General features: G+C 56.6%; 1 protein-coding gene across 12 annotated transcripts; it reads left to right on the top strand.

Moving 5' to 3' along the window:
* The first annotated feature begins 14167 nt into the window (after positions 1–14167).
* Positions 14168–27312, top strand: LOC147596544 (tropomyosin beta chain). 12 transcript variants are annotated; one of them, XM_086769780.1, is made up of 9 exons: positions 14168–14281; positions 15049–15174; positions 20744–20877; positions 21944–22061; positions 22199–22269; positions 23043–23118; positions 23250–23312; positions 24004–24073; positions 27230–27312. In XM_086769780.1, exons 1-9 carry the CDS (start codon positions 14168–14170, stop codon positions 27310–27312), a joined length of 855 nt encoding a protein of 284 aa, XP_086625906.1. The 12 variants fall into 12 exon arrangements, with proteins under 12 accessions (XP_086625906.1, XP_086625907.1, XP_086625909.1 ...); XM_086769781.1 differs by lacking the exon at positions 23043–23118 and adding an exon at positions 22515–22590; XM_086769783.1 differs by lacking the exon at positions 27230–27312 and adding an exon at positions 25926–26005.
* Positions 27313–27668: the final 356 nt, after the last annotated feature.

Genomic DNA, 27668 nt, shown 5'->3' with positions numbered 1-27668 from the left:
AGCCGGATGAATGTTCATCCCCCTCTTCCTCACGCCGTGGTGGCAGGGAAGAAGGTGGTAACGGGGGATAAACCAGAGCTGTTGGTGCCGGCGAAAAGGCTCGTGACTCTGAGCCTGCACTGGCGCAGCGTGGCGGGGTGCCTGGCGGTGGTACATCTGATGGTGAAAAGCCTTTGGCAGTTTTTCCCTCTGGTGCCCGCATATCTATAGTTATAGGGGCTGTGGCTGCATTTCCTGGAGTCCTTGCTGGGGCTCGAACCCCCCCACCCTCAGCACGAGCCGGGGCGGCGGCAGGGCTCGTTAAACCCAAGAACGGCATGCTGGTAGCAGAGGTGGACCCGTCAGCTGGAGTTAAGGCCACAAAAGCAGATGCGGCAACTGAACGCTCAGCTTTCATGCTTATCAATGTTTCATTAATTAGCCTCCACACGGTGGAGAGTTTGCTCACCTCCTTTGATCCCTTACTTATTTCATCCCACAGCTCTTTTCCTATCTTTTCCCATGTCGGGAGTTCAAAAGCATCATCAACTGTGGGGATTAATTCCCTTTTCTTTGCCCACTGCAGCAAAGCTTCTAGGACGGCCGAGTCATAACTCAGTCCTCTCACAGAGAGCATAATAATTCTAGGGCTACCTCCTTTTCCATTATTGGCGGCAGTTTCACAATTGGCGCTCCCTGATTAAGGCGCCCCGTTTACTCCCTGATTAAGTGATCACAATTGGTGCTCCCTGATTAAGGCACCCCTTTTTCGCAGCTTGTCCTGTAGCCCTGGCAGACGGCGAACCCCTGTTTCAACGGTTCAGGCTCCGGATCGTCGCATCTGAAGGACAAATGCGTAGTCGATCTTGCCCCCCGGTCGCTGCTCCCGGTGCTTCTCTGCCTCCGCCGCTCCGATAGCGGTGCCTTCTAGTAGGTCCCTGTTCGGGCGCCATTTGCAAGCAACGGAGGAATGTACGACAAAGACTCCATATGAGTAATAAGCATAGTTCAATTTATTAGTCCCGGGTGCGCATATTTATACTGCTAAGATAAAATATGCCTACTAGTCATTGCGTGACTGGCTTAAGCTCTAAAGGTTACATTTGCATATCCCTCCTACTTGCAGTTAGCTAATCTGGAAAGTCCCATACTTTTCATGTTTTCACTTTCTCAAAGTTGTTTGCGATCTTCTTCAAGGTTGCTTCGTTTACTTTCTCACAGGAAGCTTCATTACTTTCTCACAGGCGGCCTCATTATTTTCTTACAGGTGGCTTTAGCGATGTCCTTGAGGCCTGCTGCTCACAAATATAACAATTCCATTCGGTCTGGATTGTTCACTAAGTGCCCCTGGTACTCCAGGTGTCCAACAGAGAACTGCTCCCATAAGTTAGTCGTTATCACTGCCATTGGAAGACTCACAATCAGGATCAATCCCACTAGGGTGAGCTGGAGAGCACCGCGCCGCTTGGTTACTCTGCCAATCCTCCAGCCATGGCTGTACCAGCCGGGCCGGGATCCATCAGGTCCCCGCACCTGTGGAGATACAAGCATACCCTCGTCCCCATGTTAGCAAATCAGCGGGACCTTCCCAACGTGGGTCTTCTGGCAGGTGGTACCAGACCCCCAGGAGCGCCTTGCCCCCAAACAGCAGCTGACGCGAGGAAAAATGGTTTTGGATAGGGGAAATGGATTGGGGGTTAGCGAAGGATATATGATTCAGTACCACAAGCGCTTCACCGACCAAGACCCCCAGCGAACCCCTCTCTCCCCCCTCTCTTAAGCGCGTTAGCTGTGCTTTCAGGGTTTTGTGTGCGCGTTCTACAATCGCTTGCCCGGTGCTGTTCAGAGGAATGCCAAATGTATGGCGGACTCCCCATGTCTGCAGGAAGTGGCAAAATACCCGTGATCGATAATTCGGCCCATTGTTGGTCTTTATCTCCCGAGGTACTCCTAGGCAGGCAAAAGCCCGGTTCCGGTGTAGGATGGATTTCTGCGCCGTGGACCTCGTGAATGGACACACAAACAGAGCTCGGGAGCAAGTGTCGACCACAACATGAATGTATTTGAGACAGCCAAATGGCATGTACTCTGTGATATCCACTTGCCATACCTGGTTCGGAGCATACCCCCGGGGTTAATGCCTGGGTAGTACCTGGTTCGACTTTGCTGCTTGGCATGCTGGACAGGTTGGCACTACAGCCCGAGCCTGTGAGGTGGGCAGTTGGAACTGACGTCGTATGGCGTGCGCACCCTGATGTAGTATTCTCTGTATCACTTTTGTAGGCAGGTGACCAAGCACGGAATGTTAATGATTATACCTAGTATGATGCCTAGTATCACAATTCTGATTTTAGCTAAGGATAGCAACCACCTAGCTATGCCCTACACAAGTTAATAAGATAACTAATGACACCTTAAATACATATATATAAAAAAAAACCAACACCTAAATTTCACTATTTTCTACTAATTTTCTATTATGATATTCTCTATTACTACAAACATAATAACTTCAGTAACTTTCTTATCTACAAAGCCAGTGACTAATTTTTGCAGGCCTCTGTTGAAACAAGCCATAAATTCCGTTAACAATGTCTTGTATCTTAAAGTTCCCTTCTCATTCCATGGCTTTCTCCCAACGACTATGATTGTATCCCCCTCCCAAGGTCAGTTTGCTTTCACTGACCTACATCTCCCCTTGTTTGTTTACGAGAAGAGGGTTGTTTCAACCCTTTATCAATCTGCACACATTTCAATACACACAAAATACAAATTAAAATACATATATAAAAGCATGAATGAGTAAAACATCTTACAGCTATTTGTAATAAGCTTCTATCAGTCTAACTTTCTCTCTCTTTTTTTTTTTGATAATCGAACATATTCATGCAGCAAAGCCCATCAAAATCCTGGCAACCATGATTTTGTTATCTACTCTATTACCAACCCTACTATGCCAATAACACCACCGCCGAGCAAGAGGATAATTATCAGCTGGGTCAGAGCAGAGAAAGGAGGCAGATGCAGCACCTTCAGGACATCCCCTGTTATTAATAAAGTGTGCTCTGGATCCTCTCCCCCTCCCCGCCCCGAGTCACCCCCGTTTTATCCTCAGCAGATTCAGTGAAAGAGTAGCCACTAGACATCGCTGCATGCGTGGCCAGCGCATACAACAAGGCCTGACCAGACGTTGCTGCATGTGTGGCCAGCACATGCAACAAGGCCTGTCAAAATATGTGCTCTGCAGGCTAACAGTGGTTCTGTTTTGTAAAGCAGTATAGCGTATAGAATCTACATTAATTAACAGTGTTAATAGTACTGATACAATTGCATGCGTTTACTTAGCAAGCCAAAAGCCCAATTTATTTAGCGTAGCTACTGCCTGGGCACTTGCCACACCACATGCAAAGATTGAAGAAGCAATAATTTCACTTGGTTTCCAAAACTCTATATTATCTTGGCAATCAGATTCAAAGCTATGTGTACTTCGTTTAGGTCTTTTATGCTGTCTGGATTTTGATATGTGCTCGCGTGATTACACCATGCTGTGCCGTTGCAATGTATAGGTCTTAAAGCATTTACAATCATTACCCCTCTAGTAACATTAGCTCCTGAATAGTTAAAGAAAATAGGCAGAAGTCCATCTTTAGTGATCCCAAAAGTTCCATCTTTGGTAATTTAGCACTCAGCACTCGCGGCTGCTGTTGTTTTACACAGAGTTGCCGTCCTACCGCTATCTGATCTGGCAGATTGCCCAAGCATGTTCTGAAAGGCTTATTTGAAGATGATACAGACAGACAAATGGCGCCCCACCCTGTGGCACCAGCCATAGTTACCCACACGTTTGTTCTTTCCGTGACTGATGTCCATGGAGCTGCCACACAGCTTGTTAACAATCCGACGAACGCAAGGCAGCTTGGAGCGCTGGTCATACCCATCGAGCAGGGATCCACTTGTTTACTGTCCCTGTAGAGACACAAGCATATCCTTTTCCCCACATCATAAGAGGAAATGGTCCTTCCCAATTACCTGTTTCCAGATCCTTAACCATCACTGGAGCTTGCCCTTGGATGGCCTCATGTACAGTAGATGATCCAAAATGTTTCTGTATTGGGGAAGAATTGTCATTCCAGTGATTTAGAAAATTAAGCATATACATTGCTTTCGCTAACTTTTTTTTTGTAGATTTACCTCTCATTTCCCTTTTTTTTTTAAACTGATCATATAACAAAGGATTATTAATTTAACATTGCCCATTCAGTGCATTGTATTACATTGACCACATAGGCAGAATCGGAGACAATATTGAGGGATTCATCTTTCCACTTATACAAAGCTTGTACCACCGCCGCAAGTTCTACAGTGTGGGTTGAACCTTCTACCAATTGTACGTCATGATGCCACTCACCATTTTTCTTCCACACAATGACAGATTTGTGCGTTTTTCCTGATCCATCTGTAAATATTGTTAAGGCGTTTTCTATGGGAGTGTAACTTAGATGAGTTGCTGGATACAACATTAATTCTCCTAAAAATTGCAACATGGGCTGCTTAGGCCAATGAATGGAGATCTGTAGCAAAACTGTTTGTAATGCCGCTCGTGCTTCTGGAGTCAGTCTCCTAGGGGAGGTTAAATCTGAGTCTCCTTTAAGTATTAGGAAGAGTGGAGAAAGCAATTCTGTAGAGGTCTAATACCAGGCATACCCAGTTGATAGCTCCCAGCAATTTCTGCAAATCGTTTAAGGTAAACACTGAAGGTTTTTTAACTTTTCTGGCATAATTGCTCTTTCCATAATTCGCCAGCCGAGATACTGCCAGGGACACACCTTTTGAATTTTTTTCTTGAGCAATAACCAATTTAAATCAGGATAATGCACTGGTGATATCATTAAGAACTCTGTTCACCAGAGCATCATTGGGTGCTGCAATTAAGATATCATCATATAATGATAAATGAGGCTATTCCTATGCAAGCGCCTTACCGGTGCTATGGCCTGTGCGACGTACCATTGGTAGATGGTTGGACTATTTTTCATACCCTGCGGAAGTACCGTCCAATGATATCGCTGATTGGGTTCCCCCATATTGACTGAAGGCACAGAAAATGCAAATCGGGGAGCATCCTGATTTTTTCTGTATTACAAACACAGGTGCATTCCAGAGACTGTCTGTTGGCTGTATGTGTCCAAGTTGTAATCGCTCGTCAGCTCACTCATTCAAATGGTGCAGCTTTTCTCTTGCTAAAGGCCACTGGTCGACCCAGACGGGAGTATCTGTAACCATGGCAGGTTTTGGGTAAGCTGCCCCCGCCCCGCCGGATGTGGGGGGGTGGGGGAGCGCGCCTGGCGGCGGCCGCGAGGAGACATCCTTAAAGCCACCGTCACAGGCAAACAGACTCGACCTGGGGAAAATTATTCATTTATTACTAAAACCAAAGCAGGATAACGAGAAAGGGAACAAGATAGCCTCCCCCCCCCCCCCCCCCACCTCTTCCCAGGCTTAACACCATCTCCACCTCCTTCCCCGGCCCCCTGAGCAGGGCGGGGCGGGAAGGGAAGAGAAGTGGGAATGGGGGCCAGGGTCGGCCAATCACATGTTACCTTATGCTGCAGTTTACTAAGGAAACCTACAACAGAAGAACAAAACAATGTAGAAGAACATTAATATATACAAAATGAACAGTGTACAATTTCTCACCACTCGATGTCCAAATGAATGATACTCTGTCTGTTTTGGGTTTTGTGGGTTTTTTTGGGTTTGTTTTTTTTTTTGGCCCAGCTTCCTGCACCTGCTCGTTAACAAGACTTGGAAAGCCAGACAGCGTCCTTGGTCTCATTCACAACAACTCTTATCATCAGAGCATTCTTATCAACATTCTTCACACACAAAATCCAAAGCTACTGAGAGGAAAATTAACTCCATCGCTGCTGAAACCAAGACAGTATTCACCCCTTATTCCATACCATCTACTTCATGCTTATATGCACACACACACAAACACGCCACCTCTATAACAAGGAAGCTCCAAAGACTGAAGGCTCCTTTTCTGGATCTATGGGACCTGGATCAAAGGGATTTTTCCGGCTGGCTGTTAGTCTTTGTTTCCATGGACGAAGGAGCGGACGGGGTAACGGGTGCTGTTGCATCTCCTTTCTGCGTGTGATTCTTCAAGGCTTCAAACATTACACACCACACCGGTAATAACTTTTGAACAGCAGGGTCACCCCGCGTTACACAGTCCCACAGTCCAATACCTATGGTGTTCCAGGAGCCCACCGTATAGATATTACAGAGGTTTGCGTTTGATACGTGAGCGGACACCCAAGTCAACAAGCTCTTCAGGTCAGTGTTATTAATAGCACAGTTCTGTTCTTCTAACGCTTTTGTTAGACTCGTTAAAACTGATTTATGTTCCTTTGAAGCAGTGCTTCTCGTCGTTCTGGTCTGGAGGACCGCGGCTCTATCACCCGCCGCTTTATCCTTGGTCTCGGGGACCGCGGCTCTTTTCCCCACCGGGAAAGCGCTCGGACCCCGCTCCGCGCCCCGCGACTCCTCGGGCGCCACCTCGAAACTGGCTCCCGCCTCACTATCGCCCCTCCGCGAATCCACAAGCGGTGGAGCCGATGGGGCAGAAGGAGAGACAGAGGGCATTTCTGTGTCCTCGTATTTGGGGGGTTGTTCTTTCGGGTCAGGCTCCTCCGGCAAGGAAGGCGTGATACACGGGGGAGTACACCCAAATTCCATCGCCCCTCTACCACCATCAGAGGCTGCCGGCCGAACGAGGCAGACCACCGAAGCGCCACCCCCCCGTCCCCTCCGCGCCGTCTCGAGCCCGTTCGTCCCCCTCCCCTTCCGAGGGCCGCCCTTCTTTGATTGCAGTTAAAGCCGCAACCCACACTTGGCGCGCCTCTCGAGCCTTAGCCAGCAGTCTTTTCACCGAACCTAAGGTCTCCAGCCGCGTCGCCACACCCTTCGTTCCGACCCCCCCTTCTTCCAGTAACTCTTTCCCCGCCGCCTGTAACCGCGCCACGTCCATCACCTCTCCCGGCTTGTTAATCAAGCCCCTTTTCTGCATCCATAGGATGAACTCCGTCAACGGTGCCCTGTGCACCGGACAATTCACATCTTTACCCAACGCCTTTAATACCTTCACTGTATCAGAGATGGACGCCATCCTAACAGCAGGCAGGCACGACCGCCGCGCGGCCCCAGCTCAAAACCGTCCGGACCTGTCACACGTCGGGGTCACCACTTGCCGGCTCTCTTGCCAGCAAACCAACCCAGGACGCACCAGAGCCCCGCCCCGGGGAAAGCAGGGCATCGCACGGATACCGTCAAGCCAAGCCTTCAATTTAATGCTGCGCGACACAGGGTTAAATACCCGGACACCCGCTACGCACGCGAACGCACCCGCCCCCTGCGCCCATGGATCTATCCGTGCCCTCCACGCACCTGCCCCTGCGCCCATGGATCTATCCGTGCCTAGCGCGCGAATCACCGTGGACTGCCCCTCCTGCATACATGCAGCCCTGCTAACGTTACCCCACATTCCGGCAGTGATCCAGTTGAGGTGAGGAGTCCATCCGGGAAAATGTCCGGGGGCGCCCAAGGGAGTCCTTTTCTCAATGGGCCCTGCAGCTGAGCAGAGAGGGTCCCATCTGGGTCGCCAACTGAAACAAAGAAGTTCACTCAACAGCCAGAATCCAATATGACTGTTAAGCAGGTATTCTTTATTAGCAGCGCTGGGCAGCACTGAGGATCGCTCCACCACGAGTGCTCCAACAAACAGGCAAAATCACAGAGAATATATGTTGCAAAATCACACATATTCAACAGAATTCTGAGAACTCATTAATATATGCAAATGTTCATCTTCACATGCGCAGAGGTTCTTTCTGGTGGTCTTTGCGAGTCCTCTGGTGGTCAAGGGATGAAGTAAATAGTCCTCCTCACTGTGTTTGCTAGTTGAACTCTGAATCTCTTTTCCATATAGGCAAATTCCTTAAGCCCCCCTTATCTTGGTTTTGGCTTGTGTCTGCTGAAAGTACTTTGTTATGTTAAATTTTACGACTCTGCTGTTCTTTCTCTCAAGGTTAGTTTACATTTTCAGACGAGGATTGCATTGCTATGCAGGACATAGTGGTTACAATTGGAACACGTTATTCACTAGCTTGGAGCCAACTCTATCACAGGGCCATGCCACTGAGGAGAAGCTCATCTCCTCAGCCAAGCAGGTGGCTGCCTCCACAGCACAGCTCCTGGTGGCCTGCAAGGTGAAGGCTGACCATGACTCAGAGACTGTGAAGTGGCTCCAGGTGAGTTCCAGGCTCCCCTCCAGCCCCAGCTGCCTCTTCCCCGCTGCTTGAGAGGTGGATGGGAGTGGAGTGAGGGCATATGGGACTTCAGGATGGGGCCCTCCACAGCAGAGGTGTCTCCCCAAGGCTTGTGTTCCTGGCCCGTGTGTATCAGTGGGGAGCTTGTTGGGGTGCAGGCTCCAGGTAGCTTGGGCTTTACTGCTACTATGTTCTGGGTGTATGTGTGATGCTAGGCTGCTGAGCCTGGGGGCATTCAGGGCTGATGAACTGACACAGAAATGCCTGAAATGAGTGCTGGCATTTGAGAGGTTAATGTTTGGGGGGCATGTTTTGTAGCACTCTTAATCCTCAGAGGCCATGACACACAATAGGTTAATGCTCACATATTGGGGAGTTAACACGGGGTCCCAGTGCCAGTCCCTCAGGGTGAAAGGCTGGGGAGGGTCAGCAGGGCTACTCCCTAGTCCCTGCCCTACAGCTCACATGGGAGCCAGAGGTCACCTGGGAGCAGCAGCACCTGAAAAGATCATGAGTGGGTGGTAGTGGTGTGGCAGCAAGCTACTTAAAGGAACCCTTGCCTGCAGCTCCTAGCATGCCTGACTGCCTCTCCTACCTGCCAGCCTGGCCTGGGGCAGGGGTTCCTTCACACCCCACCAGGCAGCAGTTGTGCCCTGGGGCTGGGATTTATGCTGTTGCTCCCTCTCTTCCCTGCCGCAGGCTGCTGGCAATGCGGTGAAGACAGCGTCAGATAATCTGAAGGCAGCACAGAAGGCAGCTGCCTTCCAGGACCATGATGAGACAGTAGTGGTGAAGGAGAAGATGGTCAGGGGAATTGCACGTGTGAGGAGTGGGGCTGCTCTCATGGAGCAGGGGTGGCTCTGGCTGCCACTGCAGCCTGTCTGTGCCTGTCTTGGGAGCATGTCCTACCACTCACTGGCATGGGGCATGTCTCTGGAGAGCCTCAAAAAAATGCTGCGGGTGCACTCATCCCACCCAGTGTCAACTAAACACCATGGCTTCACCCTTGTCTTGCCACATGTAGCAGCTGGCACAGCCGGTGACCATGCACACTCCAAGGAGTGTAACATCCTGACTTCTTGGTGTGGTGCCTGCACCATCCCAGTGTCCAGGATGCATGGAGGGCAGAGCATTGGGTAAGGGGTGAGAGCTGCCTGGTATGGACTGCCACAGGTCCCAGCACTGCCTCCTGGCCGTGGGTTTGCAGCTGAGACCCTCCGCAGGGTGTGCGAGGCTGAGCCTTGGGAACTGCTATTATCTCTGGAGGACCACAGTCCCACTGTAGGGACAGTAGCCCTTGTGCCCAGGGCCCTGCCAGCCTAGGGAGGCTGTGGCTGTGAGGGGGAGGAAGTGGCAGCCCAAGAGCCCTGATGGAGGCAGCTGTGATCCCAGGGTGCTCACCCATGCTCTCTTGGCAGATCATAGCTCAAGAGGAAATGCTGCACAAGGAGCAGGAGCTGGAGGAGGCACAGAAGAAGCTGGCCATGATCTGGCAACAGCAGTATAAGTTCCTGCCCTCAGAGCTGCAGGGTGAGGAGTAGAACTGAGCCCTGTGCCCTCCTCCTGCTCACTGCACAGACTGCCGCCCCCCTGCTTGCTCCTATTTAAGATGACCTGCCTCAAGCAAAGGGCTTCCTGGGCTAGACCAGAGCTCTGCCTGCACCTATAGTGCTAGGGCTAACCCAGCCACTTCTTGCTGGTGCTGCACCAGCAACTCTACTTCACTGCCCAGCCCACCTTCTCATGGGCACCCAGGGCATGGCCACAGCACCTGGAGGGGCCCAGCTGGGGCTCCACCGGCTCAGGGCTCACCCACCAGTCCCGGGATGGGGGGCTAGAGAGCTCCCCCAGGGGAGGGGGGTGTGAAATGTTGTCTTCATCATTCCTACTTGTGCTACTTTCTTCTCTCTCCTCTGCATGGGAGAGGAGAGGCAGGTGGCTTGCCCTCTCCTGTGTGATGGGGTGCAGGGAGCAGAGTCCCTCACTGAGCTCTTGCAGGGAGCTGCCTTTCACCTCTAATGCCTTATTGCTGGGCTGAATTTCCCTCCTCCTCCTCTTTCTCTTCCTCCCCAGCTTCCCTGGGAGGCACCAAGCCTACCTCCCCTCCCATGAGCATCTTCTTCAGCCTGGGCCCCTCCTGGGAGTAACAGGGCTGGAAGCTGCTCTATGGGAGGTGGGGGAATATGATGGGTTTGCCCCTGGAGCTGCTCTTCATATTCCTACTGGCCTTTCCCCCCTCATGGCTCCAGCCAGCTCTGCCTGCATTATTTTCCAAGATCTACAGTACTTTTGAAACTTTTCCATTTATCTAGTATCGAGCCTGCAGCTTTCAACATTCATTTGTTAAGTTTCCCCTATTAAATACTGAAGGAAACGAGCTTCCCCCCAAGGCTCTGGGCTGAGGAGTGTTGATGTCTCCTTGGAAAGACACATTTATCAATAAAATCTGTTTTTCCTGTTTTCTGTATCAATTGGATTCCCTAGGAGAAAGAGGGGGCCCCCTGCCCTCCTGGTGAAGGGGGCAGGAATGCTGTGTGGGTGCTTATACGACATGGAAAATATTTGAGGCATCTCCAGCCTCAGGCACCCAGCAGGCTGGACCCCTGCTACCAGCCATGTGCAGACCCTCACGGGTGCTGCTGGGGGGCTACCTCTGTGCAAGGTGGCCCTGGGGATTTTTTTGCTGGGGGATTTGGGCTTCAGGGGGCAACTGGACAGGTTCCTGGCCGTACTCCTGCCACCAGCCGAAAATATCCCTGAGTAGGGAGTTATGGAGGTGCAGGTGAGGGGGTCCTATCATCACCAGCAGCCCACCGATGGGGAAGCAGCAGTGCTTGGTATGCAGCAGGGCCGGGAATGTATCTGGAGCCCTCCCAACTGCTGGACTGAGTTCATGCCCCAAAATAGTCCCCTGGGGCCAACCTGCATGGGTGGTAGCTGCTCTGAGCATGTCCCCACCTGTTCCCACCCTGTCACTCAGCAGGGGTTTAGGGGGTCCAAGCAGTGGGTGGGCAGGAACATGGCCAGGCTCGCATGTGTCCCCTGTCTCTGGGGCCTGTCCACGGCAGCATGAGCTGCAAGCATCATGAGTGTGAAGGCAGCATCCTGCAGCATCACTGTCAGCAACCCCTTGTTCCCCTGCAGGCATATCCCTGGGGACGCTCACCCCTGGCCAGGCTCCAGGATGGATTTGTGACTCTTGAAGGCATCCCAGTCCTCCCAGCTGTCCCCTGACAATCTGTACTGACCTGATCTGGCACTAGGCTCTCACTCAGGTACCAGCCAGCATGGGGTCCCTCTGAGCAGCCAGCAAGGATGGCAAAGTGAGTGCGGTGCAGCAGCAGCCCCAGCCTCATTAGGGCAGCCTGGGGCCACGGGAGCTCCAGCACCCCTGGCACAGGGCTGCAAGTGCACCCCCCTGCCATGTCCTCTAGGCTGGGGTACAGGCAAGGGGTGGTGGCACGAACACCACTAGGGGAGGGATATGGGGCGTGATTAGCCCCAGCCCCTTAAGTCTCACCTGCCAGAGTGAGAGGTTATTTTGGCAGGCAGGTTTGGGCAAGCAGATGTAGGGGCTTGGAGCTGGGACCAGCACCTCCGTGAGGACCTAAATCTGGCTGAGCTGGAGGTAGGCAGGGAAGCCACAACCAGACTTCTCAGGGGCCCCAGGGATGGACTGAGACACTGAGGCACAAGTTGTACCTGGGAAGTTCCTGTTAGGAGGCAGGATAAGCCTTTCCCTGGGAGGGGAGGTCAGACCCTGGAGTGGGGATCCTCGTCCTTGGAGTCCTTAGCCTGAGGCGGGGCTGGGCATGGGGCAGCGATGGGAGGGACACACACCCACACCCCTCTGCACCCCCTTGTCCTGGAGGCCAACCCAGAAGATGGCTTTGAGGGTACACATGTGGGCCTGGGCACCCAGATGGCCCCAGCTGTGCCAGTTGGATGTGGCCCTGATGCCTGGAGCAAAGGGGAGCAGGCAGCAAGGGGGAATTGCTCCTTCAGGGGGGGACATTTGAGGGCTGAAGCCCTGCCTTGCCCTTCCTGGCTGCTCACACCATGCACATCATTGTCTTTCCTCTGAGTGCTGAGCCCATGAAATTGCTTTGGGCCGAAACATCTCACAGAGAGCCATCCATCCTCGCCCAGGAATGATGGGAGATGAGTCTTCCCCCTCTCCTCAGAAGCCACATGCTCACAGTTACTGACTCTCCTTGTGTAAATATGTGCTTAATTTGTCAGTATTAATAGCTGCTCTCCAGAGTCCAGCAGCAGCTCTTCTGCTGCTTTCCCCATGGTGCCAGCAGCTCCTCGGTCACTCCCGTCTCTCCTATGCCCTCTGCAACTCAGGGTTGAGTGCTCCTAGAAAGCCACTTTCTCCAGCTCTCAAAAACTTTTTGCTCCTCTCTACTTGGAGCACTGGTGCCAAAAAGTTGCGGCAGGCAAGAGCTGGATGCAGCCCCAGGGCGACGGGCTGGGGGAGCCTGCACACCTCTCCTGTCCCCAGTCTCCCCATGTGCTCCCACAGCCCCTCTGCCAGCTCCTTCCAGCACCCCCCCCCCCCCCGCCCAATCTAGAGCCTTCCCTGCAGCTGGGAATGCACCAGAAACATTTACGAGTGTTATTACAGTGTGGGTTATTTTTGGAGGAGCCGAGATCTGAAAGGTTTGCATTTTTTTTGCCTGTGGAATACAGTTTATTTAGAGCAGAAAGGCAGAGCGGGGCAGTGGGCTGCCTGCGTACCCTGTCGCCCCTGAAATGCCACCCTATGGGCTGTGCACAGGACAGGTGTCCCCGTGTGCTGGGGATGGTGGCATCAGGGTCCAAGGCAGTGAGGAGATGGGTGCCAGGGAACCTGCATGGAGCTGAGGCCCTCCTGCCCTGCCATGACGCGGGAGCTGGACAGGAAGCTTGGGGGCTCAGCTCGATTCTCTCCTGGAGGATTTTCCCCATGTGAGCAGTGCCAGCCCATGATGTCCCCAAGTGCAATTACAGCCCATGGGCGTCCCTGAGTGCAGTCAGCCTGTGAGTGTCCCCAAGACTGCAGTGCCAGCCCATGGGTGCCCCCAATTGCCATACCAGCCCCTGAGGTGCCCCCAAGCCAGTGCCAGGAAGCAGGGTCCCCCAGGCCCCAGGGTGCAGTGACAGTGTGCCTAGGACAGTGCCAGCCATGCAGTGTCCTCTAACACAGGGACAGCTCTGGCTGGAGCAGAAGCAGGTCTCAGGCCCTGAAAGTGGACAGCTGGTGATGTCTCTGGGGCATGGTAACAGCACGCTGCCAGCCCATGGATGTCCCAAGTGCAGGGCCAGCCATGGGATGTCCCTCACAGTGGTGAGAAGCAACAGAGGCCTTAACCCAATTGGCCTTAACCCAATGCCACTGGGGTGTCCCTGGGGAAGTGCCACCAGAAATGCCCCTACCGAAGTGCTCCAGGGTGTCCCTAGCACAGTGCCCCCCCAGGGTGTCCCTAGCATAGTGCCCCCGGGGTACCCTTAGAGCAGTGCTCCGAGGCGTCCCTCAGCTGGTGCCACCGGGATGTCCCTAGCACAGCAGTGTCCCTAGTACAGTGCCACCGGAGTGTCCCTCGCCCGATGCCCCCGTGGGTGCCCGGCGCCAGGACTGCAGTGGTGCCCGGGGGTGCCGCCCTCCCGTCCCGCTCGGCGCGGCGAGGCCGGCGGCGAGCCTGTCCCTAAAAGGTGCTGGCGGGCGGCAGGGGAGGTGCCGGGGCGGCCCTCGCCCGGCGCGGCCCCTCCCCGGCTCTTAGGCGGCGCGGCGGGGAGGGGGGCGCAGTGTTGGTGCTCCCGTCACCCCCGGTGGTCCTGCCGCCCCTCGTGCTCCGCGCCCCGCCGCCACCATGGAGGCCATCAAGAAAAAGATGCAGATGCTGAAATTGGACAAGGAGAATGCCATCGACCGCGCCGAGCAGGCGGAGGCTGACAAGAAGCAGGCGGAAGACCGCTGCAAGCAGGTGGGTGTCCCACAAACACCCCCGGCATTGCCCGGGGAACCCTGCCTTAAGGGTGTCCAGCCCCGGGGACTCCCTCCGTCCTGCTGGGTGTCCATCCTGGAGACCCTCCACCTAGAGGTGCTCAGCCCCAGGGACCCCATCTAGCTGGGTGTCCAGCCTGGGAACCCTCTGCCTAGGGGTGTTCTGCCCTGGGGACCTTGCCCCACTGGGTGTCCAGCCTGCAGATCCTAGCTCTAGGAGTCCCCAGCCCTTGGGATGTCACCCCACTGGATGCCTGTACCTGGGGACCTCACCCTGCTGGGTGCCCATCCCCAGGGACCAGCACTCCAGCCTGTGCCCCTGACCACTCACATCAGTCCCTTCCAAACATGCCATGTCTCAGTGGGACACCACAGTGCCACCTCCCAATCCCTCTGCCAGGGAGACCCTTGAGGACAGCATACTCCCACTCCAGCCACAGAGATGGGAATCTTCTCAGTGCCCCCTGGAGCTGTGTCCCCCAGTCAGGACCTCTCCAGTCTCTTGCACAGGGAGGGAGCCCACCACCCCCTTACCCCCACCAGACTCAGAGATGCTGGGGGCTGCTCTGGCCCTGGGAACCAAGGGCTCCCTGAGGGTGCGTGGCCCCAAAGTTGACAGAGTGAGCGTGTCTGCATGCTCCTGCTGTGCCCCCAGCCTCCACCACCCCAGGAGGAGAATGGCCATCTCCTCCTCAGCCTTGCAGGCACCGCCATCCCCCTGACCCCTGCCCTCCATCCCTTCCCCAGCTGGAGGAGGAACAGCAGGGTCTGCAGAAGAAGCTGAAGGGCACAGAGGATGAGGTGGAGAAGTACTCCGAGTCCGTCAAGGAGGCCCAGGAGAAGCTGGAGCAGGCGGAGAAGAAAGCTACAGATGTACGTAGGCATGCCAGCAACTCCTCCCCTGTGCGGGCGCTGGACCTCAGGGGGGGTGAAGGAAGAGGGGGGCCTTATATGGAAAGTGTCCATAGGGAAGACTGTCAGGATCCCATTCCTGCAGTGCTGACACTGAACTGGGCTGAGATGCAGGGCAGGGACCAGTCAGATCCTGCTTGGAGTGCAGGGGCCAGGCAGGCTGCAGCGGGTATTGCTTGGTCAGCTCTGGAGCTTCGTGAGCAGCTACCTGCCTGGCTCCCCAAAGCTAACAGGGATGACTGTCCCGAGCTGTGTCACCAGTCCCTGGGCACGTGCCTCCATGATGCTTGTAGAAAAAAAGTCTGCGGTGCTTTCTAAACTGTCAGGAAAGCAAAAAAGAGCAGGGAAATGGAAAAAGCTCTTGCCTGTGGACAGCTGCCAAGAGCTGGCTGTGACGAAGGATGCTTGAGGTGTGTGTAGGGGGGCTTGGTCATTTTGGGGTCCAATGTGCCACCCTGTACCCTGGGAAGGGCAAGGCCAGGAAGAGTTTTATTTAGTGCTGTGACTGATGTTTCTCCTGGGAGAGATGGATCGTTCTGGGGAGATGTTAGGAAGGTGTTGAAATTGGCTTGTGCCTGGCCAGGATGAAGAGTGGAACAGCTGTGTGAGGCCACGGAGCTGCTCAGGAATGGGATATAACAACCTGTGGTGCCACACAGGGTATTTGACACCCTATAAATAAATCCTCCTTTTGATAGCCAGCCCTTCTTTGATGAAAAACAACCCTGGAAACTGGAGGAGAAGCTAAAGGGGAGCTGACTGGACTGCAGCCATGTTCTGGTTCTGCATAGTCTGGTCCCGATCGGGGCTAAACTACAACAAGCCAGCAGGGCACAGCCAGGCTTTTTAGGATTGAGAACAAAAAATTCAATCCCAGCTGGTTTATGGAGCTAAATGGGGGACATGAGTCAAATCTCTGAGGCAGTTGCCAAGGACGGGGCAAGCAGGCAAGGATGAGCAGCAGCAGCAGCACAAGTCCCCAGGGCGGCCTGGAGCCCCTGGGGAGCAGCTGGGGGGCTCCCTAGCATTGTTTGCTGACCCTATAGACCTGCCACAGTTTAGTTAGATACTAAACCAAGTAGTTAAAACATTAAAAATCCTCTGGAAGGGCACATTTATCCTGGCATGGGGCAGGCACATCAAGCTGGGCAGGGCGGCTGACGTGTAGCGGGGGTCTGTACTGGTCTGACTGGATCCATGCTGGTGTGGGACAGGACAAGCTCAGTGCGGGATCTGGCTAAGCGTGGATGGGATGTGCCTGGTGAGGGGCTCAGAGGAAGGGGCAAATGGTGGCACAGGGCAGATGTCAGCTGTGAGGTGCGGAGCAGTTTGCTGCTGGCAGCGGGCCGTGTGATACCATCCTGGGCAGGGAGGGTGCGTTGCTGCACTCTTGGTTCACAGCGGCTCGGCAAGTCTGTGGACTTCAGCAAGGAGAGTCCTGTCCCAGCAGATACAGGGACGGGAGCCACCAACCCCTCTAGGGAACAGCTGGACTGGGAGGCATGGAGAAGGAGCACTCCTGCAGCGTCAGGGAGGGCAGGCTGGCTGCAGGCGAGTGTTGCGGGCAGAGCCGGGCCATCACCAGCACAGCCACCCCAGGGCCCTGACGAAGCCTGGACAGGCTGTGCTGTGTGCAGGTCCCTGGGACTCGCCAGGTCCCTGCACCAGGAACCTGAATGTGCCAACAGTACTAAGTGCCAGGGCTGGTGTTACCTCCTCCCCAGGTCAAGGTGCAGCATTCCTTAAGGGGTGCAAATGCAACCTCCCTAGGCATCTGGGGAAGAGGGGGTGGGCAGATGGTGGCATAGACCAGAGAGCTCCACGGCACTGGCAGCTCCTTCCCAGCAGCTCTGCAAGGACACTGTGGCCCCACCACCTCCTTGTCCCCAGGAGGGACAGCCCGTGGTGCCCATGGCAGGATGCTGGCAGGGGCTACTGGACACAGTGCAGCCGGGACAGCAGGTTTAGCCAGAGCAGCCCCTCCAGCCCCCTGGGTCCCCAGCTAGTGGGCTGTCTCCAGCCACCCCGTGGGGTGCGGCAGGCAGGGGCTCGGGGAAACTCCGCAGTTCCAAGGCCATGATCCCAAAGGCTTTACCCAAGTTCCCGCCCCGGTTGCTCTCCCTGGGTGAGACTTTGCTCTTATTTGGCGATTCCCTGAGCCAGTGGGAGGGAACAGGCCTCTGCTGGGGAGTGACTGCATCCCTGGGTGGGGCCAGAGCAGGAGGCACCCAGCCCGGCCCGGGCGGCTGCCCCTCAACCTACCCCCTGCCTGCCCGCAGCCAGCTCGCCCCTGCCCCTTTGCTGGCGGGGACCTCGCTTTCTTGCACCGGGCCCTGTGCGCCAGTCCGGGAGCGCTCTCGGCACTCAGGCGTCAGGCTGGGAGCGGGGCAGGACCAGGGCCAAGCCAGAGGCCACGTGCTCCCAGGGGACTCGCAGCGCCGCCTCTTCCGAGGGCAGCCGGCGGGGTCAGCCCGGGAACTGGCGTCCCTGGAGGCAGATGTGAGTGCAGGCGGGGCTGCCCGGGAGCTGTCAGAGCTCCTTAAGGGAGGATTGAGTGCCACCAGCGCCAGTCCCTCCTGATGGATCAGGGCATATGCCCTGGCCAGGATGCAGAGCCGGGAGCTGGGGACTGGCCTCCTCTATGGAGCAGAGACCCCAGGGCAGCTGAGGGCTGCAGGGAGCTTCGTGGGCCCCATGGGTCTCTACAGGGCTGCTGACCAGGTCCCTGCTTGATGGAGCGGATGCCTTTGACATGAGTGAGGCTGAGTGGAGTGGCTCCTGGGGACCTGGCTGTGCCCTGCTACTCCAGCCCCAAGTCCCCCATGGGTATGCCTGGAAGTGGGCTCTGCCCCATGGCCCCTATGAGGCAAAAGCTCATGACCCCCCCTGGCTCTGCAGCAGGGGGTGTGGGGGGGCAGAGCTTGGGGAGCACCCATGGATACATTGCTCCCGTGTCCATGGGGGCTTGCAAGGGACAAGCTCTGGCACCCCCAGACTCCCAGGGCTCCTCTCCATCACTCTGGGGGAGCTTGGTAGGACTGTGCACTCCTGTCTGGGGGGCACAATGCGCCCTGCCTGGGGGTACCATGCACCCGGAGGAGGGGGGGGACGGGACAGACGGAGACGGTGTACCCTGTCCAGAAGCCACTATGCATCTTGCCTTGGGGAGGGACAGTGACCCCTGCCTGGGGAGGACTATATGTCCTGCCCAGGAGGGCACATTATGTCCTATTTGGAGTGGGGGAGACTGTGCACCCCGCCTGATGGAGGACTGTCCCCTGCCGCGGGTGGGCACCGTGCACCCTGCCCGGGGGTCTGCGTGCGCTGCCCGAGGGAGCGGCGGCCCAGGTCGGTCCGTGGCGGTAGGAGGAGGAGCAGGAAGGGATGGAGGCAGGGCGGGCGGCAGGAGCGGCTGCTGCCTGATCGCTTCCTGCCCGAGCCGGGCGGATCCCAAAAAGGGCTCGGCGGCGTGGCATCCCTGCACTCCTCGCCGGTAGCCCCCCGCCATGGCCGGCACCAGCTCCATCGATGCCGTCAAGAAGAAGATCCAGAGCCTGCAGCAGGTGGCCGACGAGGCGGAGGAGCGCGCCGAGCACCTGCAGCGGGAGGCCGATGCCGAGCGGCAGGCCCGGGAGCGGGTAAGGCGCAGGGCGGGGGGGCCGCCGAAGGGAGGCACGGAGCGGTGGAGTGGGGAGCGCCTCAGTAGCTCCCCGGGATGCCTCACCGGCTCCGGCCCCGCCACCGGCATCCTTCCCCGCGGGCTGGCCCCGGCCGCCCTCCCCCGCAACGGTAGCCGGGCTGGCTGCCCCCGGGGCGGAGCGCCAGGAGGTCTCGGGGGAGCTGGAGGGCGCTGCCATGCAGGTGCTGCGGCAGTGTCCCTGCCTCCAAGCTGCCTCCTCCAGCTGCCTCCTTCATGGGTCTTGCTAGGGATGCTCCCTGCGGTGGGGCTTCTCCGGGGTTTCCCCGGCTGGCGGGGCACGGGGGAGCAGTCAGCGGCCAGCTCTGTTTTGGCTCTGCTTGGGGTCGGGCAGATCCTGGGAAAGGATCCCCTCCCTTGGAAGCCAGCTGTGTGCACGGCTAAAAATCCCACATTCAGGCCCTTGTCTGGCTTCCAGCAGACTCTGTGGTCTGGGTCACAGCAGAGCCTTTGGCTCTCCAGTGTGTCTCTTTGTGGGGACAAGCCACCCCTTTGCACTGCCGTGGGCCAAAATTTCCACTCTGTGGTAGTGGTACAGCATTTCCTGGCTGCAGCTTCTTCCTAGTTTGGCTTTTTTACTGTTGTTAGAGCTTGTGAGTGTTTTTCTCTCTTTTTCCTATGCCCACTCCTTTAACATCCTCACCATATCGAGGTGGCAGAGCTGGGTGCAGTACCCAGGCTGTTGTCATTCGGGCTGTGTGCAGAGGAAATGGCCCCTTCCTGCAGCTGCAGATCGGGTTCCCCAGTCACTGGGCGCTTCTGGAGAGCTCATGTTCCCGAGTGTACATCCATGCAGCTCTGACTCACTTTGGGTACGATTCTCTGGGAAAAAAAAGCTCCTGCTGGAGTGAAGCAGATGCCGCAAGCAGAGCATTGCCCTGGCGGGGGCCAGCCCCAGCTCCCCGTTGGGCGATCTGGCTGTGGATGAGCTCTTGGTGTTCACAGGGTGGAAGCAGCTGTTGTGCCAGCCATGGGGCTAGCCACCCACCCAGCACAACGCCAGGCTGCCCTGCTTGGAGTGGTGCCGGCTGCACCCATCCCCACCCTGCCGGCTCGCCACGGGGGACCATGGGTGCTCGGTAGGGCCATGCAGGGCGACAGCTCCTCGCTGCTCCCACTGCCCCCCCTGCTTGGCCAGTGTCCCCGCGTTTCCCAGCGGTGGTGACGGGAGCAGGCAGGAGGCCTTTACCAAATGTAAAGAGCGTGGGGCCAGGCATCAAGGGGCTGGGGAGCCTGGGAAAGCAGGGAGCCATGGGCCCTGGTGGCTGCGGCTTGGATGGGCTCCAGCCTGCTGAGGACGACTTGCTCCATTGCCCCCAGCGCTGCGCTGTACATCAGCTGGGGTGGAGGAGTTGGGGGGAGGGGAGGGTGCACTTGGTTTCAGGCTGCCCTGTTGCGCAGGGTTGGGAGGGTCCCCATAGAAGAGGCTCCTGGCTTGGTCCACTGCCTCTGTAAACAGGAAATTCACAAGTGGCTCCAATCTCCTTTTCAGGAGCAAAGCCACACAGGGCATTCCTTCCCCTTTACTCACTACTCTGCAAACCTCAAATACCATCCCCAAGATGGCACAGCCTCTCTGGCCACCCTCCCTCTTCAAGGCAGGAGCCAGAGGTGCAAGGATGTGGTGGAGGGGTTGCACATGCCAGGCTCAGGTGGAGAGAGCCCCATTGTCCCTATAGAAAAGCAACGGGATGTGTGCCCCAGCCAGGCTTGTTGCACAGTGCCAAGGGATGTTCTGGATAGCGAATGCAAAGGTAACTGCCGAAAATGCTTTATATATATATATAGATATATATGTTACATGGGGTGACCGAGGGGTTTCTGCCCCCCCAGGCGGAGGCTGAAGTGGCTTCTCTGAACCGCCGTATCCAGCTGGTGGAGGAGGAGCTGGACCGAGCCCAAGAGCGCCTGGCCACTGCTCTGCAGAAGCTGGAGGAGGCTGAGAAGGCGGCTGATGAGAGCGAGAGGTGTGATGGGGAGGGACAGCGAGGGTGGTGTCAGATCACCCTTGATTGCAGGCAGCCCCCTTGGTTTCATAGTGGGGTTTGGGGATCCCCCTGAAGTGATCTTATGGGGTTTGCGTTGGTTTTCCTGCAGATCTCGAAGGGAAAGAGCAAAACCATGACGCAGAGAAGTCCCCCAGATATGGGCGTTCTTGGCACGCTTTGAAATTTCCAGGGCACCCATAAAATCCTGAAAAAATTGATCTGGTGCTTATACAAATATCAGTCTATAATTGAAGCCAGTGTGCTCAGAGCCTGTTTTCTGCCCCAGAGCAACCACCTCCATTCGAGAGCTGAGCAACGGTCCGGGGGGACTTCTGTGCCTAGGAACTGCAGTTGACCTTTGAGAACGAATCAGCCTCATTCAAAAAAAAGTCCTGCTGAGTGTGTTTTCCCCATCCTTGCAGCAAGCAGGTTTAGTGGACAGGAGCTGTGCAGGCGAGGGCACTCAGCTTATATGGGAATGCCTGGACACATCATGGTATTCCTGACAGTTATGTGAGCTCTTCCCTCCATTAACAAAGACCAGTTTGAGCAACATCATCTGAGTGAGAGGAGAAGAGTCTGCAGGAGTCCCTGCTATGGGGATTCATGGGAGTTTGGTGACCCCCTGCTTGTGAGCATCATCCCTGAATGGGAAAAGGCTTTGCCACAGGATGTTTTCTAGCATTTTCTAAAGGTTGCTGGCCTGTCAGGTTGCTTTTGTGGAGGTTGCAGCCAGTTCATCCTGGGCTGCACACTTTTTTACCCTCCTGGATGATGGATTCAGGACCTGCCTGGTTGAGAGGAACCATGGCCACATTTTGCTCTGGGACACGGCCCTGGAGTGGCCTTGGGGTCAGCTTTAATTGTGTGCGGGAGCATCCTTGAAGTACTGCTGATGTGACCCAACTGCATGAGGTGGCCTGTGAGTGCCGATGTTCCAAGTCTCTGGAACTGGAGGATGGCAGGATCAGGGCACAGTGGGTAGCGGGAGGTGCAGGTGCTACTTTGACCCACAACAGTAACATCTGGCTTGGGCTTTCCTCAGAGGCATGAAGGTCATTGAAAACAGGGCCATGAAGGACGAGGAGAAGATGGAGCTCCAGGAAATGCAGCTGAAGGAGGCAAAACACATAGCGGAGGAGGCTGATCGCAAATACGAGGAGGTGTGTGCCTGCACCCATGTGCCCCCTTCCTCCAGTGCTGACCCCCCCGGTGGCACCCGGGGCTGCCTTCCCACAGCCCTGTGCCCTGAGCCAGAGCAAGGGCGGGACTGACACGTGCCCCTTGCTACTGTTGACAGGTCGCCCGCAAACTGGTTGTCCTTGAGGGGGAGCTGGAACGCTCAGAGGAGAGAGCAGAGGTGGCAGAGAGGTGAGCGGGGCTCCCAGTGGGCAGCGTGCAGGCGTCCCACGCAGCCCTTGCCCCGAGTCCCTGGCAGCTGGAGGTGGCTGTGTATTCACGTGGGAATGGGGATGTCCCTCCCCGGGAGCAGCAGGGTCTGTTGGGGTGGTCCCTGGGCTCGCAGGCTGAGGGCAGGGGGATGGCAGCCTGCCAGCAGCACATCCTTGACCCTGTTCTCTGCTCTACCCCCCTGGGGTGCCCCTCTTCCACCCCAGCCGAGTGAGACAACTGGAAGAAGAACTGCGGACCATGGACCAGACTCTCAAATCCCTCATTGCCTCAGAGGAAGAGGTACTGGGGCAGGGCGCAGGGTGATGTGCAGCAGCCCCCCTCTCTCTGTCACTGTCTCTCGAACCATGCGAGCCACCTCTCTCCTCTCTGCACCACTGCCTCTGCCACTGACCTCCCCTCACCTCCCTCTCTGGCAGGCACAGGCTGGACATGCTCCTTCATCCCTCCATGCCTGCTCTCCTTCTCAGTGGGGCTGATGGGAGCCCAGCTGGCAGTGATGCATGGGGTGTCTGTGCAAGGAGACATGAGGAACAGATGAACGAATGTGTTCTGGCAGCTTCTGCTTGCAGCGGCTCTGCTCCTTCTCTGCCTGCGCTGCCAGAGTTTTCTTCTCTCTCAACTTATTGTCTCTCTTTCTTTCTTCCTTCCCCACACCTGCTCTTTCTGCTCCCCCCCTCTCACCTGTCCCCTGGCCCTGCTCCCCTGCCTGGCGGCCCCTGCTTGGAATGTAGTAAATGTGGTGACCTAGAGGAGGAGCTGAAAATTGTTACCAACAACTTGAAGTCCTTGGAGGCCCAGGCTGACAAGGTAGGACCTGGTGGGGCTGCTGGGGCTGGGCAGAGTGCACAGGGTCTGGGGGTGCTGGGGTCCCCCACTGGGGTGAAGGATGGCCAGAGGTGTCCTGTGGGGCTCATGGGTGCCCATCTCTATCTCTGCAGTATTCCACCAAGGAGGACAAGTACGAGGAGGAAATCAAGCTTCTAGGGGAAAAACTGAAGGAGGTAAGTGGTAGGGGGCTGGGACCCCCAAGAGAGAGGCTGGCATTGCATCGGTGCAGGCACGAGTTTGCCATCTCATGTGGGTTTTGACCCTGCTATGCCCATGTCCTCTCACCCTTCCCCAAATTGCAGCCCTGCAGCATGGTGAGTGGCTGGATCTGGGGTGCCCCCATGGAGAGGATCCCTGTCCCATTTGGAGGGCTGGTGTTTGTGTCCCCAGGGAGCACAGCCCTGCTGGGGTGCATCCTGCAGCCCTATGCTGCGCTCTGTTCCTGCTCTGCTCACCTCTGCCCCGTGTGGCGTTCTGCTCCCAGGACATGTGCTGGCAGGAGCTCATGCCCTGCACACACCAACTTCAAGCCATGTCTGATTTGGGGTGATTCTAGTGTTGGTTGCACACACAACCTGTGAAGCGTGCAGGCTTCCATGACGCCTCTGCTTTTGGTGGTCAGGACAGGTTGGGATAAATGGGAAGCCCAACACAGAGATACTTTGCCCAGCTGTCTCCTTTGAGGGCAAGCTCTCACCCCTAGAGCGTGGGGGTCCATGGGGCCCTTGTCCCTTGCCTTTCCCAGGGGAGGGCTCATGGAGGGGGATACGGGAGATGCAGACAGGGCAGATTTGGGGTGCAGTGCAGCCTGCGCCATCCCCATTCTGCCCTGCAGCTCACCCTCTCCCCCCTGCACTCCCACAGGCTGAGACCCGGGCAGAATTTGCGGAGCGTTCTGTGGCGAAGCTGGAGAAAACCATCGATGATCTAGAAGGTAAAATGTCCTCACTGGCCCAGTGTCCCTCTTTCCCGGGGAGCACTGGTCAGGATGTGCCCCTGGTGGGGCCAGACAGGGCTTGGCCAGGGTGAGAGGATGGGCAGGGATCCTGGGATAGGGGAGGCTGGATGCTGTAGTGTCCGGTGTGGGGGCACAGAGCTGCTGGTGTCTGTGGCTCTGCCCTCAGGTGGGGAATAGGGCTGCATCCACACCACCTGTGCCCGCACGCTCCCGCTGCCCTCGGCCCCCCACTCACAGCCTCTCTCTCTCTCCGCTGCCTGCCCCCCAACCTTGCTCCACCACCTGCCCCCCACCTGCCCCTCACCTGCAGATGAAGTGTATGCGCAGAAGATGAAGTACAAAGCCATCAGTGAGGAGCTGGACAATGCGCTTAATGACATCACTTCTCTCTGAGCCCCCCACCAGGCACCAGCACTGTACCCCCTTGCCTGCTTCACCCCTCCCCAGCTCAGCTGCTTGCCTGTCTGGCCATCCCACCGCTCTCCCTGCCTGCTCTGTCCCCTCTGTCCTTCCCAGCCCACACCTGTCCATCAGCTCCTTTGGGACAGGAGCCAGCCCAGGGTGTTCCTGCAATACCCCTCTTTGTGGGGAGACGAGGTGTAGGTACTTAGGAGTGTTTGGTGGGGAAGGGGAGCAAACCCCAGGACTCCCACGTGCTGGGTGAACAGTGCCCACGCAGTTGCAGGTCCGTGCCCCAGCATTGCCAGGCAGGGAACAGAGCTGTGCCCAGGAGCCCTTCTCTTCACTAGCTCCCTCCTTGGCTCCTTGGCAGCACAAGCACCAGGGACTCCACAGCTCTGGTGCTGGGGGGGATACCTCCCCCCCCCCCCATCCTCCTATTAAAGACCCCTGGCTCTGCTTGCTGAGCCCATGGCGGGGAAGGACCCATACAGGGGAAGTGGCACCTCCACTGCCAAAACAGAGAAGGAGGGCTTAAGCCCTGGGACAGAGGTTGGGGTCTGGCTGGGCAGGCAGCCCTCCCCAGGCAGGCAGCCCCCAGACACATGCTCCTCCCTCACCCCTGCCCTCCCCTCCTTTGCACATCACTTTTCAGTTTGCATTTCACGACTTTTTCTTTTCTGTTCTGTCCCTCTGGATTACTGAGTTGGTCTCAATAAAGCATTTTCTCTCCTCCGTTTCTCCTTTGTTTTCTTCATGCTGCTCTGTTCCTCATCTTCTGCCTATCTCACACAGGTGCCGGCAGCCGGGTGGTAAGAGGTGGTTGCAGGCAGCTCGCAGCCACGGGACCCCTGAAACGGCTGTGGCTGAGCCCTGAGCAGCTCCTGTGCTGCCAGGCTGAGTGGGATGGGGCCCTTTGTGCCTTGGCCCAGGGGATGACTCCCACCACCCCCCAGCTCTCGGACACAGATTTCCTCATCTTGTGCCACCTTCTCCGTGACTCTTTTGGCCTGAAATAGCAGGATTAGACCTGGTCCTGTCCATTCCCTGTCCCCACTTCCAGACATTGCCCACAAGCAGCAGTCTCAGCCCTGGCATCTCTCCTGCATCACCCTCCCATGGCAAAGGGGCTGACCCTACCCTTCAGCAGCGATCCCTGGCCCTAAACGGGTCCCTGATCCTCATCCTCCTCCTCCTTTGTCAGCATCCTACCCTGCCCCACAACTCTGTCCCTGAATTGATGGACCCGCAGACCTGTCTCTGCCCCAGAACCAGCTGCCTCTTCCTGCTGGTCCAGCTCGTTCCCAGCTGCTGGCTGGACAGCAGCAGAGTTCCCAGTGAGGGCTTTGGGGAATACTTGTCTTTTTTCACTAACTCACCTATTCTCTCTCTCTTCCCTCTGCTTCACTGACGTCTCTGTTTTCTCTAGAGCGCTCCCAGCAGGAGGCGGAGAAAAAACACATTCTCACTAATGAGCTGCAGGTCATCCTTACCGAACTTAACAACTGAGCTGCCGAGAACTCCCAGACCCAGCCCAGCCTCCTGCACCCGGGCTGCCACCAGCCCCCCTCCCTGCCTCATTTTGACCAGGCTGGCTCTGGTCTGGGAGCACCTCCTCACTCCTCACTGGGGTTAGGCAGTGTGTGGAGCCTTAGCTTATGCCCCTGGGGGTCACCACTCTGCTTGGGGGACAGGGAGCCCTCGAGCTGATAGTTTTTTCTTGGGAGAGGAACAAGGGTTTTTGCAATGTACTAGGACACCCACACAGTGATGGCTGTCCCCTGGCATCAGTCTGGCCCCACCGGGGAGGGATGCGGTGGCTTGTATTGCTGCCTTCCTCCCCTTGTCCCAGGAGTTGTCAGCCAGCCTCTTCCTCCTCACTCTGGTTACACCAAACTATGCAGGGAGGATCCCCTCGGAGTGGGGTCCCTGCAGGGTGCTGGAAGGGCTGAGACAGGAGCTGGGGACCTGGAAGCACCCGTTGCCCCAAACCTGGGACAGGAAAGAGCCTGACTGGGAGCGCTGGGAGATGGGGCTGAGTGGGCAGAGCTCTCATCCCATCTTTGTCCCTAGAGGGAAGGAGGATGTTGTTTGGATATGAGTGCCAGAGGAGGCTGCCTAGCAGAACTCATCCCTGCAGCCTTGTTAGCTCTGCTCCTTCTCTCTCTGCTGTCCTCTCTGCCCACCTTCCTGGGCTGCTGTCTCACTCTCTTTTTCACGGAGCACCACTGGGTCGTGCAGCAGGCACTGGCTCTCCTCTTATGATGGCCAAGGGTTTGTGTGCGAGCCCACAGCTGGATGATGGTGATGCCCCAGGGCAGGATGTGCTGTGGGCAGAGCAAGGAGACAGGGCTGTGCTGGTGGCTGGCTGGGGAAGGGTACCCATCAGTGGTATCTGTGCTGTGGAGGGCCTGGCCGTGGGCAATGGGGCGCCATGGGAGGATGGAAATGCTGAAGAGCGGGGACCGCCTGCCCTGAGTGACTGTCCTGGCTGGCCTGGCCGCCCTGGCAGATCTCAGAGTGGCTGGACTCATCCCTGCCGGCAGTGGGGCTGCTTGCACAGACTCTGCTCTACAGGGACACCTTGCGCGGCTGGAGGCTGGCGCCATACTGAAATGTCTGTATGTGTGCGTGTGTCTGTGCTTGGTGTGGTGTGCATGGGTCCGGCTGCACCTGGGTACACTTGGGCTGCATCTGTGTGTGTGGCTGGCTGTGTATCCCTTGTGTTCACAGAGAGTCTGACCAGTGCCAAAGAGGAGAATGTGGGCATCCACCAGGTCCTGGACCAGACCTTGTTGGAGCTGAACAACCTCTGAGCTGCCATGGGGAGCCCCCATCCCTCTTCCCACCCGACACGTGCACCCCACTGGCACACTCAGGATGTCATCAGCTGAACTGCATCTTGGCCAAATCCACACCCATTGAGAAGGAAAGCCCTGCAGCCTTACACCATGGCTCAGGGGTGTCTCGTCTGTGCACAGCCTGACTGGCTCTGTCCTGTCTTCATGTCCAAATATTAAAGCAGTTTGACAAGATAGATGGGTGTGCTTGGTCCTTGCAGGCGGGCACAGGCACTGGGAGAATGTGGTGGTGGTCTCCCTGCCCAGTTCGCGCAAGGAGGCTCTGCAGGGTCTTGGGTCTGGGGCGGTGTCACGTTCCGATTTCGGATAAG

Source organism: Chlamydotis macqueenii, chromosome W, assembly GCF_036417535.1.
Source record: "Chlamydotis macqueenii isolate bChlMac1 chromosome W, bChlMac1.mat, whole genome shotgun sequence".
In the NCBI taxonomy this organism is placed as follows: Eukaryota; Metazoa; Chordata; class Aves; order Otidiformes; family Otididae; genus Chlamydotis; species Chlamydotis macqueenii.
This window is presented reverse-complemented; position numbering and strand designations above follow the sequence as displayed.